The following is a 20,758-nucleotide window of genomic DNA, read 5'->3' on the forward strand; positions in this document are numbered from 1 at the left end:
TTCATGGCAAGAGTGAAATTCCCTACTGTACACCTACACTAGCACAACATTACACTCACATTCACTGAATGACCCTAATCATTCAAACAAAGCCATTCATGTTCAATGAGATTTGCTCATTTGAAACAACATAAGTATCCTCAAAGTTGTACAGAGTTCAACATTATGTAAATGTCTAACATGATGCGGTGGGGACCAATAGGAGAACAGATAGCTCATGTGATCACATAGAAAATAGCAACAAACAGTAGAGTCACATAGAGATGGCAATTGATTTAACTGCTGTTAGTGTGAACAGAACCCACCTTTACATTAGTTTTGGAGAAGCTAGTAATGATTAAACTACAAGGAAGCAACCGTTTCAAAAGTACTAAACTACACTTTACTAACATCTGAAACCTTTTCCAGTTTCTGTTTTTGATTGTTTTCTCTTAGTGAATTAGACTAAACAGGACAATATTGCTTACATAATTATTATATTATATATCTTATAATCAAATGTTTGTGTAAAGTGACAAAAATATAATGGTATTTATATCAAGTATGTTTATTAGATTAAACAAATAATGATAACATATAATGGTATTTATATTTTATATAGATAAAATAATAGTACCCATACATTATAAAAAATATAGTATTTTACATAAAAAAATACTAATTATGAAAATATAATGGTATTTATAAGTTTAATAATTATACATAAAAAATCTAAATAATTACAAAAATATAATTGTATTTTTATTTTACAATTTTATAAGTAGAATTTTAATTAGTTTCTATTTTTAATATTTATTTTAGTTAAAGTTTTAGTAATTTTGTTGAGGGTTATTTTTTTTTTTTTTTTTTAAAAATAGGTCTATATAGTTATTTTAGTATATCAAGTTACAAGTTATGAAAATAAAACATGCTGTCTTGCCGAAACTAAACCCAAATGTTTTCTTACGGTTTAAGTTTTAGTATGCAATAATAACCCTGGATACATCACAATTACAGCCAATCAGAACGTATTTGGGGTATAACATTGAGTAGCATCGGACCAATCAGATTTCACTGTGGGCGGGGCTAGCCAAGCAAAACTCACCTGTATGGTTTGTGCCCGCCTCCCTTGCATGGCTCCTTGCTGATTGGTGGGTCCCTCTGACAGACAGTGAGAGCGACGGCAGGGCAGTGTATACGCGGTGTAAGCGGCGCCATCGTCCTCACAGGGCGAGATCATTTTATCCTCGTCCCCTTCTCTGCTTGTAGTCCCACCTTTGTGCCATTTGGCATAGCGTCCATGTGTTGGCCTGCAAGTGGGACTCTTCGGTCCGTAGAGCCCGTCTAAGGAATTGGCGCGGTTTGAGTCCAGCAGCTCCTGCTGACGGGCTTCACAGTCTTCAGGAGTGTCTCCGATCTCCTCGGTGCTGGTCAGGTGCTCCTGGCTCATGTCGGATAAGGACACCTCCAGCGAGTCCTCCCTCCACATGTCCGCAGACTTGGAGCGCTTCTTCTTGAAGCTGGAGCCGTCTTGGGAGCCGTCCCGTGTGTGCAGAGTCGTGTCCTCTGGTGGCTTAGCGTCGTCCTGTGAGGCCTGTTTAGCGGTGCCGGTGTGGGACGGTGTGGGAGAATGTGCCGGATGGTTGTGGAAGGACACGGGCCTGAGATTCATGGCCACACGGTCCACCCAAATGGGGCCACTGAAGTCGGGGAGCATGTCCGAATCGTTGAAGGGCTCCAGGCCGTGGTCGGCGAGGGACTGAGGGATGCTGGGAGTGCTGCTGGAGCGCGTGCTGGTCTCGGAGTTGCGGTGCTCCGGCTTTCCGGATGGCGTTCGGCGGGAACAGTACGTCTGCTTGCTGGACAGACGGAGCGAGCGGGACATGTGCTTTCGGGAGAGGTGCCGCTGACCGGCTCCATAATAACCATGGCCGCCACTATGACTTTCTGCGTTACCCATGGCTCAGGATCTGCAGCAGACAAAACAACAACAAACACACACACACACACACACACACACACAGAGGTCATGCAACGAAATTAAGACTTTTTTCAATGTTACTATTTTAATAGCAGTTGAGTGGATATTGTACTGTACAGTCTGATTACAAATTAATCTTATGACCTGGTTCATTATTGTGAATAATATGGTAATGTGAAGTTAAAGATAAACATTGTGAAATTTAAAAGTATTATTTGAAAAAAAGCAATACTTTCAAATATATGAAAATATGAATGAAATCTATTAGCATGTTTAATATATATACATATATATATATATATATATATATATATATATATAAATAAGGCCAATGATTGGATTGAAAAGTCTCTGAAAAGTCAACAAAAAATCTGTTTAAACAAATCTTTTAATGTACTTATTATTATTTATAATTGAAATATATATGTAAATATATTTATAACTTATTACTGAAAATATATTTTATTACTACTGAAATAATATATATATATATATAATAATATAATTTATTATAATATATATATATATATATATATATATATAATATACATTTTACATAATAATAAAATAAAATTCCATTTTAATAATTATTTACATACACATACAAAAAATATATAATTGAAATTATATACACACATATACATAAATGTACATATACATGTGCGTGCACACACACACACACACACACACACACACACACACACACACACTATATAATATATATACAATTATTTTCAATAATAATTAAGCAAAATGTGTGTTTATATACATATCTATTTATTTTACTTATAGAATTATATATATAATATTCAAAAATAAAATGAAATTTGAAATTTTAATTTTTAAATTCATTCTTAGTGAGATGAGTTTCACACATGCATTAGTCGAGTCTGACAGGTACAGCGCGACTGCTTCAGATATTACCTACGGTGTGGCAGTGACATCACGGTCATGATAGAGTTCACTCTGCATACAGATCAGCTCCTGCCGTTACGGATGACTTACAAAATCTGAAGAAAGAGAAGAGAAGAGAGTTATAAATTTGCTATCCAAAAGAATCCGAACACAGCAGTTTCTGAGGCGGCACAAGGGTAAGCGCTGTTGTGGGATAAAATTAGACTAACCACCGAGAAATATGACAGAATTAGAACCGAAAGAGCGATGGAAGAGGTTCGCCGCTGTGGTTGGAGACCACACATGTTCAGGCGCTCTGGACAGCTTCAACAAACACAAGATGACGGACTTCACTCTGAGCCGCCACATGAGAGGCTGTGTGTGTGTGTGTGTGTGTGTGTGTGTGTGTGTGTGTGTGTGGTCGCAGATATATCAACCTGCGGTTACTGCTGCTTCTAATAAGCAACAGCATGAATGGAAATATAAACACAATGAAATCCAGAAGACCCATTTTTCATTCGGTAAGAGAGAGAGGTCAGTTAACACACACTGCTGAGTACACTAATGAATAGCATGCTCGAAAATTATTCAACTAAAAACAAACATTCTCAGACATTAATATGCAGTGGAGAGAGACATGCACTAAATTTCCCGACACACACTGATCCGATAGCATTAGATTCGCAAGAAACACAAAGAAGTCTGAGATTAGTTTCATGATTATTCTGAATATTCTGAAGTAAAAAGCCTATTCATGCAGAATTTTCTCATTGGATCCCCTCATAGCAAAAACCAACCATAAATAAATACCAGCTCAAGGTCAGTGTAGAATTGCAGCTCCAGACACATGATTTATATGTTATTATATGACAGCTGATATGTTATTAAACAAATTTCATTTGCACATGTGCATTTTCAAACTTTGCAGTGTCAATGAAATTAAACACCATTGACTTTCTCGTGTTTCATAACCGATTGTCACAAGTTTGAAAATGTGCAAATCTCCATTTGAGATGACAAAACTTAAGCTAATAACATTCCGAACACAAAGATATCATGTGATTTTGATGTAGTATTTGTGTTTGTATAGGATAGTAGATGTATGCATGCACCACTTTTATGATGTGTGTCTTTGGTCATTTTTGGACCCTGGTCAAAATATACTTTCAAGAGCTCTGCTCGGAGATTATTCAAAATAGCTACTGTGCTGCGCAGAAGAAAGAGAGTCATACAGAACTGGACCAACATGAGGGTGAGTAAACGTTCAGAATTGAAATATCCCTTTAAGATCAATCAAAAGTTAAGGGATAGTTCACCCAAAAAGGAAAATTCAGTCATCATTTACCTCAAGTTGATCCAAACCTGAATGAGACGTGAGTAAAAACATGAACACACGGAAGAGCTGCTTTACAATAGAAACTGAAATTGTAATTCTAATTGAAAGTGACACTGACACTGTTTTTAAGTGTTTAATACTGTAAAGCAATACATTGTATAAAGTGTATAAATAAATGTGACATGACATGACTGGAGTTTTGAATTGCAGAGCTTGTGCAAATATATCCACGTTGGTAACGTTCGCTAACTTTATTATACCACTAAAGGTTTTCAAACTTCTTTTTACCCCTAAGCGAAGAACGAAAAAGAGTATATCAGGGCCTTCAGTTTCAAGAAGTAAATCTCTGTGCTTAGACGGCAGGAACGAGAGAGATCCGCTTGTAGAGCTGATCTGGGATCTGTGTGCAGCGGAGCTGAGAGACGGCAGTAAAGGCTAACTCAACTGCAAACCCAACCAAAGCATCAGGACTAGGACGCAGAGTTCATGTTTGGCACATAAAGAGCCGGGAAGCTGACAGGAGTACGTGTGAGGAAAGCGGAAACAAAACCGGGTATTTGATTTGTGTGTGTGTCTCATCCGTTCCTCATTTCTCTCACTTTTAGCTAGCCTGTAGCACTGCAAAAAAATAATGCTTTGTATTGTTTTCCAGCAATGATATCAATGCATTCGTTAAATTAGATCATTTTATAAGACAAACAACATTTTAAAAAAAATAATATCCCAAATGAGTGAGAAAATACACATATATAACACACATTCTTTTAAAACGAATCATGTAAAGTAATTATAAGAAAAGTAATCTCGTTTTATTGATGTTTGTATATTTTGCTGGATGTAAAATGTAATGTAAAATGTACAATGTAAAAAAAAAAAGTCTCCTGTCTGTGTACCATTCTCACAGTCTCTATGTCTCATTGGTATGCTGACCTTTTCTGTGGCGAGTCATAAAATGTGTCTGAATAATTCCATCCCGTTACACGATGGCGCAAAACTCCCGGAAACGTAAACACTGGGAAAATCTCCTGTGTCTCTGTGGAAACAGGGCCAGCTCTTCACTGATGGTAATGCACATGCTAGCATAAACCATCAGGATAACACTAAAATAGAAAGCACTCGAACACAGGGCCAGCAACGACCCCAAGTGCTTGATCAAAATTCTCACACTACGGCACCGAAGAGCAAGTGCTCATGGGTAAAAACATGAGGGTTCAGGACATCAGCTCGATGTGCCCACGGGCCTCAGGCTGTGCTTTAAAGAGCTGCCTACATCATCTGACCCATACTGGATATTAATACATGAATGTGAAAAGTTACAAAACGATCTTTCCCCATCAGGATAAATCTACTGCCTGTTAAAAAAGAGAGAATCCATTATCCATAATAAGATATAGGGATGGATGGATGGATAGACAGACAGAGAGACAGACAGACAGATAGATAGAAATATAGATAGACAGACAGACTGACAGAAAGACAGACAGACAGACAGACAGACAGATATATATATATATATAGACAGACAGACAGATAGACAGACAGACAGATATATACATAGACAGACAGACAGACAGACAGACAGACAGATAGATAGATAGATAGATAGATAGATATATAGACAGACTGACAAACAGACAGACAGACAGACAGATAGATATATAGACAGACGGACAGACAGACAGACAGATAGATAGATAGATAGATAGATATATATAGACAGACAGACAGATAGATAAATAGATAGATAGATAGATATATAGACAGACTGACAGACAGACAGACAGACAGATAGATATATAGACAGACAGACAGATATATAGACAGATAGACAGACAGACAGACAGATAAATAGATAGATACACAGACAGACAGAAGAATAGACAGACAGACAGACAGACAGACAGAGAGAGATAGACAGATAGACAGAGAGATAGATAGATAGATAGATAGATAGATAGATAGATATATAGACAGACAGACAGACAGACAGATAGATAGATATATAGACAGATAGACAGACAGACAGATATATATATAGACAGACTGACAGACAGATAGATATATAGACAGATAGACAGACAGACAGACAGATAAATAGATAGATACACAGACAGACAGAAGAATAGACAGACAGACAGACAGACAGACAGACAGACAGAGAGAGAGATAGACAGATAGACAGAGAGACAGATAGACAGACAGACAGACAGACAGAGAGACAGAGTGAGAGATAGATAGACAGACAGACAGACAGAGAGATAGACAGACAGACAGAGAGATAGATAGATAGAGAGACAGAGTGAGAGATAGATAGATATATAGACAGATAGACATACAGACAGACAGACAGACAGATATATAGATATATAGATAGATAGATAGATAGATAGATAGATAGATAGACAGAGAGACAGAGTGAGAGATAGATAGACAGACAGACAGATAGATAGATAGATAGATAGATAGACAGACAGAGAGATAGATAGATAGACAGAGAGACAGAGTGAGATATATATAGATATATAGACAGATAGACATACATACAGACAGATAGACAGACAGATAGATAGATAGATAGATAGACAGACAGACAGAGAGACAAAGTGAGAGATAGATAGATATATAGACAGATAGACAGACAGACAGACAGACAGACATACAGACAGATAGATAGATATATAGACAGATAGACATACAGACAGACAGACAGACAGACAGACAGACAGACAGATAGATAGATAGATAGATAGATAGATATATAGACAGATAGACATACAGACAGACAGACAGACAGATAGATAGATAGATATATAGACAGATAGACATACAGACAGACAGACAGACAGACAGACAGATAGATAGATAGATAGATAGATAGATAGATAGATAGATAGATAGATAGATAGATAGATAGATAGATAGACAGATAGACATACAGACAGACAGACAGACAGACAGATATATAGACAGATAGACATACAGACAGACAGACAGACAGACAGATAGATAGATAGATATATAGACAGATAGACATACAGACAGACAGACAGACAGATAGATAGATAGATAGATAGATAGATAGATAGATAGATATATAGACAGATAGACATACAGACAGACAGACAGATAGATAGATAGATAGATAGATAGATAGATAGATAGATAGATAGATAGATAGATAGATAGATAGATAGATAGATAGACATAGTCTCTCCTCTAAGTAAAGACATAAACCATCCCGTGAGCCGGTTTAGCTGTAACTAATGGCCGTGTCGTTCCTTAACCAACACAAATCAAAACACACAAGCTCCTTCGACAGGGAAAATAACCACTCTATATCACGAGGCCATGAGGACACGTCACAACCACACACTCTCCAGCGGGAGCAGTCGGCATGACCCGTTCAGGGAAGAGCTGATGGATGCTGAAGAAGAGAGGAGGAGAAGAACAGCTAGATAACAGCAGTGGTCCTTCTCTGATTCACACCGGGGGGAGAAATATCAAACATTCTCAACCTATCACCATTTTACTTGTTATTAAAAGCTGTCTGTTATTATTTAATAGACCTGGCCTAACATGAACTAACAATGAAGAGTTGTTTTTTTATTAACTAACATTATCAAAGAATAATAAATACTGTGACTAATGTATTGCTCCTCATTAGTTAATGCACTAATGGGACCTTATTGCGTTTCCAAAATCTTGTTAACTTGGTCTTCTCATTAACATGCCACCAAAAACAAGTTGAAGACAGCAGCAAACTCGAATGCAAGCCTAGCACACTCATTTATATTCAAAGCATGTTTGTTTTATCAGTTACAGTTATTGAGATGAGCTCCGGTGTGAAATATCCTCTCTGCGTGTGAATAAAGGCCTGCTTTAGCAGATCTGATCCCTGGCAGAGACAAAAACTCAGTGTGGCATCAGACAGAGCTGTTTATCAAATCCAGTCATGACGTCAGGCAGAGAACCGACAGCCGTAAACATCCTGGAATGAGTGCCTGTCATCCCGAATCCCGATCCATAGAGGTGTGCAAACAAACACGCCCAGGGGCTCCATCACGCCATCCAGGAACCCGTGTGTTTACCTGCAAATCTCCCAAAAAATGTGACAGGTGTATTTTACCGTCCTTTGTTATTAGAGTCCCCTGAGCACACATTAGACACATACCATGACCTGTCGAGACAGGAGGAGAGCGGTCTCAGAGCTGCCCACTGCGACTGAGAGTCAAGGCGATCAGCTTTAGGGAAGAAACGACGCTTTTTGCCCCAAAGCTCAACCCGACGTGCGTTTCTCGGCGTGGGAGCTTGAGAACGCTGAGAGGCAGCTGGAAACTAAACCTAAAATTCATCAGGAGCTGCAGGGTGGAAAAGAAGGGATGTTTCCTGCCAAGAGAATCAGCGAGGGCCCGTTTCTGATGTTCGTGCTGGGTAATTAATTCACAGCACTTTATAGAAGTACAACAATGACTAGCGCACTGGATTATTGAAGACAGCAACTCCAACACCAAATTCAAAATGGATAAACAGCGTAAAATGAACCTGAATGAAGCACTCCCAGAGATGATCTTGTATATCTGACTAGTCCAGAGGATTGCAGTCAAACTTACCCTTGCTTGGGTCAAATTTCATGCCTTCAAATATGAATCCGCAATCTAGAGTTTTATCCCAGACAGCAACATAGTGACAGCCCAGATCCATGTGTACCAGATGTGGGCCGGATCTGGGCCGACACTATGGCCTCGTTTACACTGTCAGTGAAATGTGACCCAATTCCGCTTTTTTGCTCATATGTGACACAGATCGGATGTGTTCTATGACCATGTAAACAGGAAAAAAACGCATGCATTCGGATATTTCGATATCGGTATCAGGCCTCACTCATATGTGGAAATAAATCAGATATAAATCAGATTTGTGCCAATGTGACTCATGTAAACAGGCAGATCGGATTTTCTGAGGCATTAGGCTACGTCTCCGCGGTTTAATGACGAAAGCAACCCTGACGCGCGTCTGCAAAGAGACGAAACGTTGTGTCGTCGTAGGAGAGGAATGTGGACACACGTTGACACAACATATCAAAGGTTGGCTTGCTCATCCTAAAATTTTGGACCCACTGCTCCTCGTTAAAGCCCGCCACAATACCCTCCCACCAGTCCTGAGAACTCTCTCGCACACAATAACTGAAGTGTATGCGCAATGATGCAATGATGATGGCCCTTTTCGTCCTCCTCCGCCTCAAAATCATGGTGATGTTTGGCAAACTTCGCATATATCGCAAAGCTAGCATCAAGCATATTTCGCATTCATCCATCTGTGGAAGAACCATCTTTAAGCATGCACGATGTTTCAGATAGTATGGCAAGTGTAAACACATGAATCGGATATGGGTCACGATTGAAAGAACGTGTAAACGGACGGTCGAAAAAAACCGATATAGGCAACAAATCAGAATTGGGCATCAAGACATGCAGTGTAAACGAGGCTTATGTTTCTGTCTGGGATGCAAAAAAACTTCCTCATGCAGAATTCGCTCAAGACCAATAGAGCTTCATGCATTACTACGCTATTGACAATGGACCTTTTTGCTAAATTATGCAGACCGCACCTTTAAGTCAAGTCAAATTTATTTGTATAGTGCTATTCATATGTTTTCTGATGTTAGAAATAATATCTCAATATCTTGCCTTACAGTTGCATTTAGCAGATTAGAGCTGGGCAATAATATAGTTAGTACAGATAATATACACTTTATGCTGTATGAGTATAGTATAGTGACAATAGTATGCAGTTGAGATTTGCTATATAGTATATATTGCATTACATGTGTATTGTATGTTTGCAGATAAAGTTCTATATAATATAAATCCATCTTTACACATAGTTTTGCAATATAGTTTACATTTTCTAACGATATAAATAATTACGTAGCTGCAATTTGCTCTATATATAATATATATATTGCTTTATGTGAGTATACTGTGTATATATATACTATATCCAACCTGTAGAACCCTGAAAAAACCTGAAATGGAAACAACTGCTATTTAAGAGCCAGGACAAGCGTGATGTTTTTGTGACACGCTCCAGGGGTGATCCTCTTTTACGAGACGTTTTTAAGAGCGTGGAGATGGTCTGAAAACAAGCCATTCTGGTATTACCCACAATGCACCTGGAGAACAGAATGAGCAATATGAGTGTGCGTTTAAATGGACATTCACAGTTTCAGCTCTCCCAAATATGTGTCTATTAAACTGTCTGAAGTCTTCAAGTAAGTTTCTATGCCTTCAGCTGCTGATGTTTTCCCCCCCCCAAAATTTCCCAAGTTCCCAATTTTGCATCACAAATAGAAGAATTTTAGGCATTTCTATAATTTTCTATCATTCTTCATTAGCCTATAATGCTGTTTTGGTGTCTGTTTCACTTGCTGGATTAGTTTAGAAGCCATAGAAAGGTTTAATTGAGAAACGCCAGGAGGGGCATTGCAGCGATAATGAAAACAGCACAGATTTACCATCTGCCTGAAAGAGACACTGAATGCAACATAAAACAAACAGCCAGTGTAATGAGGTTCAGAAATATAAGAACATTTTATGATTTTAAAGTATGTGCCTCTGGCAAAACTGTGCAGGGAGGTCACTGCGGTGCGATGAGTGATTGACAGGTCTTTCAGAGGATCCCCTCGAGTGACAGGCCGACTCAATATCCAGACACAGAAAACCTGAGACACAACCAAATTAGTTCTTTCTGTTCTAGCAATAATGGCTGTAATGCTTCTGCTCGGATGAACAAACTAAAAAAGTGAAAACAAACTGGTCACACTTTAGTTTTGGGTCCAATTCTCACTATTAACTAGCTATTAACTATGACTTTTGCCTCAATAAACGCCTAATTACTGCTTATTAATAGTTCGTAAGGTAGTTGTTAAGTTTAGGTTGGGTGGATTAAGAGATGTAGAATATTGTCATGCAGAATAAGGCATTAATATATAAGTACTAATAAACAGTCAATATCCTAGTAATATGCATGCTAATAGGGAATTAGTTAATAGCGATAACTGGACCCTAAACTAAAGTGTTACCAAAAAACTATATAGTAACTATATAAGAACCATAATAGTGCTGTACAAACCTTGGATTAATTAGTTGTTTGTATCAAAAATGCCATAAACAGTGTGATATTCGTGTTGTTTTAACCATACAAGTCGAGATTCATAATTTCAGTGCCACCTTATGAAATAATAGCTCAATAAGTACAAACACTGTCCATTCATAGTTGTATATATATATATATATTAGATGCAAACTTAAAACATACTAAATAAATTATCTACAATTACTAAAACTCAAATTAAATTAATTTGTTTTATTTAATTTATTATTGATTTTGGAATTGATTTTAAAATAAAAAGTATATAAATAAAAATAATAAAAATGACAAAATAACAAACCTTTATAAAAAACTAAAATATGAAAATAAATACTATAATAGTAAATAAATAATACTAAAATAACACGAGGGGATAGATAGTCCCACTCCAAACGCACACCATTGGTTGAGTAAACATTAAAAACATAACTGACATTAATGTAAACTAAATGCAGTAGCAAAATAATAATCAACATTATATCAGAGTGACGCTAATTTCACACTAATCTCTGCAAAACCACATTAATTGGTCATGTATTTCAGTATCTTTTGACGCCCCTGTATTTCCTGAGTTCCTCTGGGCCGAAGCAAACGCATGATCCTGCCCTAATCTAGCGGCTTTGAAGCCCGGGAACGACGTGCATGTCCTAGCACCTCCTCAGGGACATTTGGTGATGATCCCTGCCCCCGGGCTTCAATAGGTGGAAGGGCTGTGCGGATGGGGGATGGGGGATGGGAGGAGGGGGGGTGTCATACCTGAGACCCCCGACAACAAGCCTGAAGGAAAGAATGTCAGAAGTACAACAGGGAACATTCTTAGAACGTTCTAAGACAAAGTTCTCAACAAACGTTCTCTCAGTAACATTCATAGAATCTTCGTTTAAAGTTATTTTAATAAACGTTTAAAGTTCGTAAAAAGTTATTCTTTAATAAGGTTTTCAAAACGACGCTATTTATACGTCGTTCATGGAACTTTTTTCTGAAACCTTTTTTTCAAATGTTACGACTTCAAAACTTCAACATTTATTTTCATTTTAATTTGAAAGTTTTAGTAATTTACTAATTTTTATTAGCAATTGCTTTTGAAACGTCTGGATTTTTTTTTACTTTAATTTCAGTTTTGTTTTGTTTTTGTTTTTGTTATTTTAGTACATCAAGTTAAACTAAATATTTTAGCTGAAATAAAAGGTTTTAGTTTTAGTTATCAATAATAACCCTGCTTCTATATTCAGTAAAGCACACAAATCCACTTTCCAACATACTAAAGGTTGAACCAACCAGTCCACGCTTTTGACTTGTGCCTTTAAGAAGAAAACAACCGAAGATAAAGTTCATCTCATGCACAGAAGAGGAGTGAGGTCACATGATTGACCTTTAAGACAACCTGCATGTGAAAACAACAATTTGTGTCTATTAGCATAAACAATAATGACTGTAAAAGCTTAAACGGCTCTGTGCTTCATGTTTACACATGAAATGAGTCTCTGTGAAGTCTTTGACTGGCAGAGACCAAACAAACAAAAAACAGGAGGGAAAGTGCTAAGGTTAAAGTGCTATAAGTCTAATGGCACAGCAATGCTATCACCATGACACTTGGCAAAACCATTAGACTATTGATATTAGTAAAATTAGTAATTAGTATAATTACACTCTAAAAAATGCTGGGTAGTTTCAACCCACTTTTGGGTCAATTATGTGACCCTGGATCACAAAACCAGTCACGAGTCACACTGGTATATTTGTGGCAATAGCCAACAATTCATGGGTTTCATCCGGTCCCTTTCCACAGGTGTATAAAATCAAGCACCTAGATTATGAATGCAGACTGCATTGTGCTTGATTAATACACCTGTGGAAAGGGACCGGATGAAACCCATGAATACATTGTATGGGTCAAAATTATAGATTTTTCTTTTATGCCAAAAATCATTAGGATATTAAGTAAAGATCATGTTCCATGAAGATATTTTGTAAATTTCCTACCGTAAATATATAAAACATTTATTTTAGTGAGTGAATGCAGCACAATCGCCAACATAAATGGACAAATTTAAAGGCAATTTTCTCAATGTTTCCATTTTTTTGCACCCTCAGATTTTCTAATAGTCGTATCTCAGCCAAATATTGTCCTATCCAAACAAACCAATCATCAATGGAAAGCTTATTCATTCAGCTTTCAGATGTTTTTAATCTCAATTAAAAAATGTTTTACCCATGTGACTGGTTTTGTGGTCCAGGGTCACATATGAGGAAACCAAACTGTTGGTTTAAATTTGAGAAAAATTTAATTCTACGGTTGTTTTTGTCCATATTTGACCCAAACATGAGTTTTTTAGAGTGTACTAGATAAAGTCTAGACAAAGTTTCAGCAGACTGAGAAAGGAGGAGTAATTTACCTATAAGCATGAGTCAACCTACTTTAATTCAATATGTATCCATATATATATATATATATATGTGTCAGGCAAAAGTAACATCATTTACAAATGCAAACTTCAGTGCACGAGCCGTCACGGCTGTCTCCGTCGGCTCAGATGATGTCTTCTGCACTGTCACCTGTTGTTTCTGGCGCGCGTGTGAAGTATAAACACCTCTGGAGCGTGTGACACGCGCACGTCTGCATTGGTTCACACCAAACTGAACGTGTCGAGCTTAAACAAGGCGTCACAACAGGAAAACAAGACGTTCTCAGGAAAACAGTGTTTGCAATGAGCAGTGCATTTAAGAAACATTAAAAAACATGATCGATTGTGTTTACAGACGTTTTTTTTTGTTTCAATCTTTGTAATTTTCCTTCTAAGGATTAGCACACGTATACAGAAATCCAACACACTAAATCCACACCAACAAAACTTTCTCAAACACATTTCAAGGACGAATCGAGGACAAACTTTTCCAGCTGAGAGACACAGTTTGGGAAAGACGCGCGAGACGACATGTGTTCCTGTGATTACCTGGGCCCATGTGTGATACGCCGAGAACAGATTAACAAAATCCAGTTTCTAGAAAATCTCTCCTTCGCATTATCTCAGTTTTTCCCTGTGTGGAACCCGGGGGTCTCCCCTCCTGCGCGTGCAGCCGAGCGTAACCAGACAGGATTCAGACACACATGACTACACAAAGCTGCGTTGAAATGAGTTTCCTCGCTCCGATCACAGGCCTTTCATTTCCACCCGACTCCAGCACAATGACGCCCCCTGTTTCTCTCTCTCCGAGCGGGAAGATCAAGAACGAACTAACCATGTGTGTGTGTGTGTGTGTACAGGCCTGTCTACCAAAACCACCTGTCCTGGGGTTAGACCTCATAGACGACCACTTTAAAACAGCTGCCTTCAACCCCAGAGATAATAACCCTTCTATTAAATCACTCATCAAAACGCAGGGCGGAACAGGTATGAATGGTGTATTTGATGCATTCTGGGTAAACTGAATTATAGGCCACATAAGAGGAACAGGAACCATATCTTTAAAGCATCATAAGTGCACCATCAAAATGAAGAAATATAGCCAGATCATCCTCATATGCATACTTTGTGGAGAAGGCAATCTCATAATGCAGAAAAAAAAAAAAATCATCGATAAATAATGATTTCATTCTGTGCTATAAAGTATTGATAGAAAAGTTCAATAATAAATGAATTTCATATTTCTTTATTACAATAAAAGTGAATTAATAAATATGCACATATTAAAAATATAAACAATAAAGTCTATTGGAAATAATTAGTCAAGTCTCTAGTGTTGTAAACTAGTGGAAAATTGTGAGTAATAAATTCATTTCATATTTGTATTTATAGCGAAAATAATACATTAACGCAAATATAAAAAAATAAATAAAATTACAACTCTCTAGTGTAGCTACAAAACAGCGACTATATATAATAAATAATTATACTATATATAATAATAAATAAACTATATATACTATATATAATAATTATAAATAATAAAATAATAAACACTATTGCACATTTTTTTTGTCAAGTCTCTAGTGTATAATTTAAAAAATGGACTAATGAATTAATTTCAAATTGCTATTCATAAAACAAACAATGCATGTTAAAACATTAAATAAAATTATAAATAATGAAATACACTATTGGAATAAAGTGGTATGACAGTTCTAAAAAAATTATGAATACATTTTATGTACTAATACATTTTCTAATTTCTAATTTTAATAGAAATACAAAAGTATATTTATAAAAATAATAAATGCTTTTTTTGTAAAAAGAATTTTAAGTAATTTAAAGCATAATATATATATATATATATATATATATATATATATATATATATATATATATATATATATACACACATATATATATATATATATATATACACACACATATATATATATAAAATAAAAAAATATGAAACTCCATTTGAATAAATTGTAGTTAAGTCTCTCTTTGTGCAACACGTGTTTAGAATCGTTCACTTGCCAGGTTTGCTTTAGATTAGGATGCTGCCCAAAAAGCAGCTAACTAGGTCATGGAAGAGAGCTAGAACGAGCGTCTTGACATGAAAGTTGAGACTCTCACAGATAAAAGGGATTCCCCATGTCTAAATACTACTATCACCCGCCATACAATCACACATCATCACTCAATCCTGTTGACGAGGAAGCATTCCTGCTATGGCCTGTAAGTCATAAAACTCTGAAGGATCTGTTTGCAAAACAATGCATAAGTGCAGGATGAGGCACTATCTCATGCTTACGATGGTCTGAATCCCTGTATCCCCCAAAACCAATCCAGGAGAGTTAATGAACAACCCTGAGTGCAGGAAACGCAACCCAGCGGCAATGACCACATCAAAGCACAATGAAAGTGAGCTGTATTTATGAAAATCACGTCCTAGCCTCATTTTTAATTATCAAAGTCAGTGTGTCCCTCGAGTAAAGAAGGAAACGGTTTCAATCAATTTACTTTCAAGGGAAGAAAAACCTTGGGTTGGAATTAAACCTGTGTAGATCTCTACTTGTGTGCAACTAAATAACAACTAAACCTTTGTTGACTAGATTGTTGGAGATTATGGAAATAGAACTGCACTCCGGTAACAACAAGGTATTAGTTCCTCAAAGCTGGCATTGGGTCAAATACTTCTGCTGAAATATTCAGGAATATTTCCCCCAGAAACTGATTTTGAGGAAGTATTTTTAGATTTCGAAAGGCATATTTCCTGTCTGACCAAATAACAGCACACATGTTCTGATGATCTATGTAAAATACTTCAAGTGAATCAATTCATTAACAAAACGTGAACAGGTATCAGTTAAATATACGATCAAATCTATACAATTGTCGATCGTCAATCAAAACAAAAGTAAAATGTATAATAATTTATAGCAGTCTTCAGCCGACAAAGGTTAAATCCCGTGTAAACGGGTTATAAAACAATGCTGGGTTGTTTCGACCCATGTTTGGGTCAAATATGGACAAACCCAACCGTTGGAATTAAAATATAATAAAAAAATGTAAACCAATGGTTGGGTTTGTCATATTTGACCCAAACATGGGTCGAAACAACCCAGCATTGTTTTAGAGTGTAGGTTCTTGACTCAATGTTAAAGAACCCTAAAAGGTTGTATATAAGGAGAAATGTCTTAAATAATTGCATAATATGAGCTGTTTACAATGGGTAACACTTTACAATAAGGTTCATTAGTTAATATTAGTTAATGTATTAACTAACATGAACTACCCATGAGCAATGTATTTGTTACTGTATTTGTTCATTTTTGTTAATGTTAGTTAAAGGCACAATATGTATTTTTTTTTATTTAAAAATATAAAAAATCACTATATCTATGTTATATATTTTTTAAAGTTGTGTATTTACATTATCCCGACAGTTCCAATTAACTTCTAAATCCAGAGAAATTAATATTTTAATTCGAAGACACGGACCGTGTCTTTATTTCCGTTTTGTCGCCGTCAATGGCGTCATATCCGTGTTGTCTCTGGTTTCCGCTCGTGCTGCCATGGCAACCAGAGCTATGAACCAGAGCCCTCTGATAGTAACCAAACTGACGCGGACAACTGTGTAGTTCGCAATGTCTATTTGCACGCTGTTGTTGTTTCGTTCAAACATTATGGACCATGGCAAGCAGACTTTGGATAAAAAAGGAGAACTAAACCGAGAATCAATATCAGCGCGTTGTTTTCGAGATGTCGAGAGCTCCCATGGACACTATATAAACGAGAGCTCCACGTCCGAGACTTTGACAACTCCTACATGTACTTTATTAAACAGGTGAGCACATTTACATAAAACTAATCAAGGTTATATAGTTCAACAATGATAAAATGTTAGAATATGATCTGTATGTTATTCTAATGTTGATCTAGCTAGCTTACTGCTAGTCTCATACAGACAAACTAACGTTAACACATACATTTCAACACATTCAAATGCAGTTTAGAGTGATAGTGTAATGTTAGACCAAGTTAAACAGCGCTGCGTTACCTCTCAAGTTTAATTTGTCTAATAAACTGACCTGTGAGTAGTAATTCTGCGTGTAGTTCGGTAGAATGAAATGTCCATATTCCTTTTATATCCGCGGGACTCGCATCGCGTTTGGAGCTGATAGCTGTCTCTTAGCAATCCCGAACTGCTTCATATCACAGTCATGATAAAAGCATCGATGTATTCAGTAATCCACACATTATTAGATCGGTCGGCTTGACGTTGACGACAAAATCCATAATTCATAGCAAATGTTGCGTCATCAATCTACGCCTTTGTTATTGTAAATAGGTTAGCGACCCCTAGTGGAGAAAAAATCCCATATTGTGCCTTTAATAAAAAATAAAGCTGTTCGTTGTTTGTTCATGTTAGTTCACGGTGCATTAACTAATGTTAACAAGATTTTAGTAAAATATTAGTAAATGTTGAAATTAACATTAACAAAGATTAATAAATGCTGTATAAGTGCAGTTAATTATTAGTTCATGCTAAATAATGTAGTTAACTAATGTTAACTAATGAACCTTATTGTAAAGTGTTGCCAAACAATGCAATCAAAATAAAAAAATGAATTAAACTAAATGAAGTAAAACTAAATACCCCCTAAAAGGTTCTATATATGAAGCACTTGACGGAACTCTTGAAAGTTCTATATGGAACTTTTTCTTCAAAGAGTGCAGAAAGTGACTTTCAAAAAATAGAAACTAGAGTTAAGAAATGTGACAACTCTCTTCTATATGAACAAGAATTGGCTTAAAAGATCCTTTTCGCCTCCACCTGTTAAAAATCAAATGCAATTTGGCCACTTTGGCCCTGTTAATATCCGACCTTGCTTCGGACTCAAACTAGCTTTTAAGTTTTTTATAATATTCCCATGAACTCCCTCTCCATATGCATGATGCAAGGCTTCCCAGCTGGATCCACCAGCGCTGACCTCCTGTCCTGCCAGATTCATTTCCATCTGTATACCGGCAGATGAGAGATTCCTCCTGTCTTTCTCAGGCCATTCACAGGGGCTCAGAGAATGAATTCAGCCCCGTCTAAAGTCCTTCACACCAGGACACGCTCAGAGGGGATTCTCCTTGACTCTGACCGACTCGCACATTTGCAATTCATCATCTTCCTCACACGGCCACACAATAGCAGCGGCGCCGGAGCTTTGTCATTGTAACGACACACACACGGTCTATTTACGGTGTCTGACACCGGCGGAAAGACTGCGTTTGCGTGTTGATCTTCTGTCATTAACTACCAGCTCAATTAGCATTTAAGACCACAGGTGGAAGACAATAACAATCTTTTAAATAATCTTTGTTCTTTCAGGGTATGTCTATTGATATGCAACAGTTTAGATTTGGGCAATTGGAAAAGCAGCATTATAAAAACTTTACCAGTGCTAAAATAAAACCATATTTTGCAAACCACAAAGAGTTTCAATCCATATGTAACACATAGTCAAACTAATCCAACTGCAATTTCAGCCAAGATCTGGATCCTGATGGGAATTCCAACACAACAACAAGTAGATCTTAAGTTTATAATAGGACTACATATTTATAATTAGGTTTCCAATGGGATCAAATGTCCATGTAGAGCATCACAAGAAATTTAACACAAATCTTTCAGGGGTTTAAAACTCCGGTAACTTTCTTTTAACTCAAGACATTATTCCAATAAAATACCAGTTCTGATAAAGACTACAGATTATCCAACAGGACTCAACAGTTATTCCCAATTACTGGATAAGGAATTTTAAACCTATTTCATATGAAATATTTTGCACAAATTCATTCAAAAAGATAAATCATCCATTTAAAACCTTACAAAAAACAAAACATCCCTGATATTGATAATGAGTTTAGCTTTATCTCTCATGCAATTCTTATTTTTAAGGATTGGCTACAATAAATGATGTCTGAAATTCCAACAGGAATAATTTGACTAGGGATATACCAACGTAGCAACGTGAAACCAAGATGAACAAGTCTAAACTTATAAAAAGGGGAATATCCTTTGCACATCTACAAAAGTCAACAAGACACGTGTTCAGACAGTATACAACCCCCAACATGTAAACATGTAATGGTTATTAACGTTTTTCTGATGCAAACCCGTGTTTACCATGTCAATAAGCTTCTTTGAGTGTTCAGACAGAGCAAGCCAAACTGAGTCAGACGTACAGACAGCGCTGTTCAGATGTGGGAAATCCTTTTCATCTGCTTTCTCTGCCTCTCGACAGACATCGAGACTCTCTGAAGCTGCTCTGAAAAGCATCACACAAACCTAAACACCCACCGCCACACCTCGACAAGCGCTCAGACGTCTTACCTTCCCAGGGGGCGATCCTGTGACCCAATGACACACGTCCTTTCTAAAATCTCCTGTTTCCTGCAGCGCCGTATTAAACATTCCGTCTCGAAGTCCACAACATACTGACTCCCACGTGAGTGGACGGGAACTGAAACAGCTTGTGATGGGGGTCTGTGTCCGTTCAACGATCCCCCCCCTCCTTCTCTCACCAATCTTCTCCTCCCCTCTCCCACACTCCCTTTAACTCCTTCCCCTTCCCCCTTTCCGTCTGCCTCGGGATCACTGTGAGATTGGGAGAAGGAATGTGTGTGGTTCTGCTCCTTTTGGTCTGTCTGAATGGCTCTGGTATGACCCTGCGGAGAGCATCGTATTTACACAAGAATTCAAACCCGCCTCTCACAGAAACAGACCCCGCCCACTTCTCACCTTTACCACAGAGCTCCGCCCACTTCTCACACCTTTACCACAGAGCTCCGCCCACTTCTCACACCTTTACCACAGAGCACCGCCCACTTCTAACACCTTTACCACAGAGCTCCGCCCACTTCTCACACCTTTACCACAGAGCACCGCCCACTTCTCACATCCTTACCACAGAGCTCCGCCCACTTCTCACAACTTTACCAGAGCTCCGC

General features: G+C 37.3%; 1 protein-coding gene across 4 annotated transcripts in view; it reads right to left on the minus strand.

The window, feature by feature from the left end:
* The window catches only part of tiam1b (TIAM Rac1 associated GEF 1b), an 86,085-nt gene that overhangs the window by 45,834 nt on the left and 19,493 nt on the right, over nucleotides 1-20,758 (minus strand). For 2 of the 4 annotated variants that reach the window (XM_082179855.1, XM_082179854.1), the window contains 2 exons: nucleotides 2,885-2,970; nucleotides 1,085-1,949 (listed from right to left, as the gene is read on the minus strand). In XM_082179855.1, the coding sequence (XP_082035981.1) occupies nucleotides 1,085-1,939 (855 nt within the window). In that variant the 5' untranslated portion in view covers nucleotides 1,940-1,949; nucleotides 2,885-2,970. Of the gene's footprint in view, nucleotides 1-1,084; nucleotides 1,950-2,884; nucleotides 2,971-3,084; nucleotides 3,115-20,141; nucleotides 20,364-20,758 lie in introns of those variants that run through there. The other 2 variants (XM_082179853.1, XM_082179856.1) reach the window with 2 other exon arrangements.

Source organism: Leuciscus leuciscus (assembly GCF_965113295.1).
Source record: "Leuciscus leuciscus genome assembly, chromosome: 9".
Taxonomy (NCBI): Eukaryota; Metazoa; Chordata; class Actinopteri; order Cypriniformes; family Leuciscidae; genus Leuciscus; species Leuciscus leuciscus.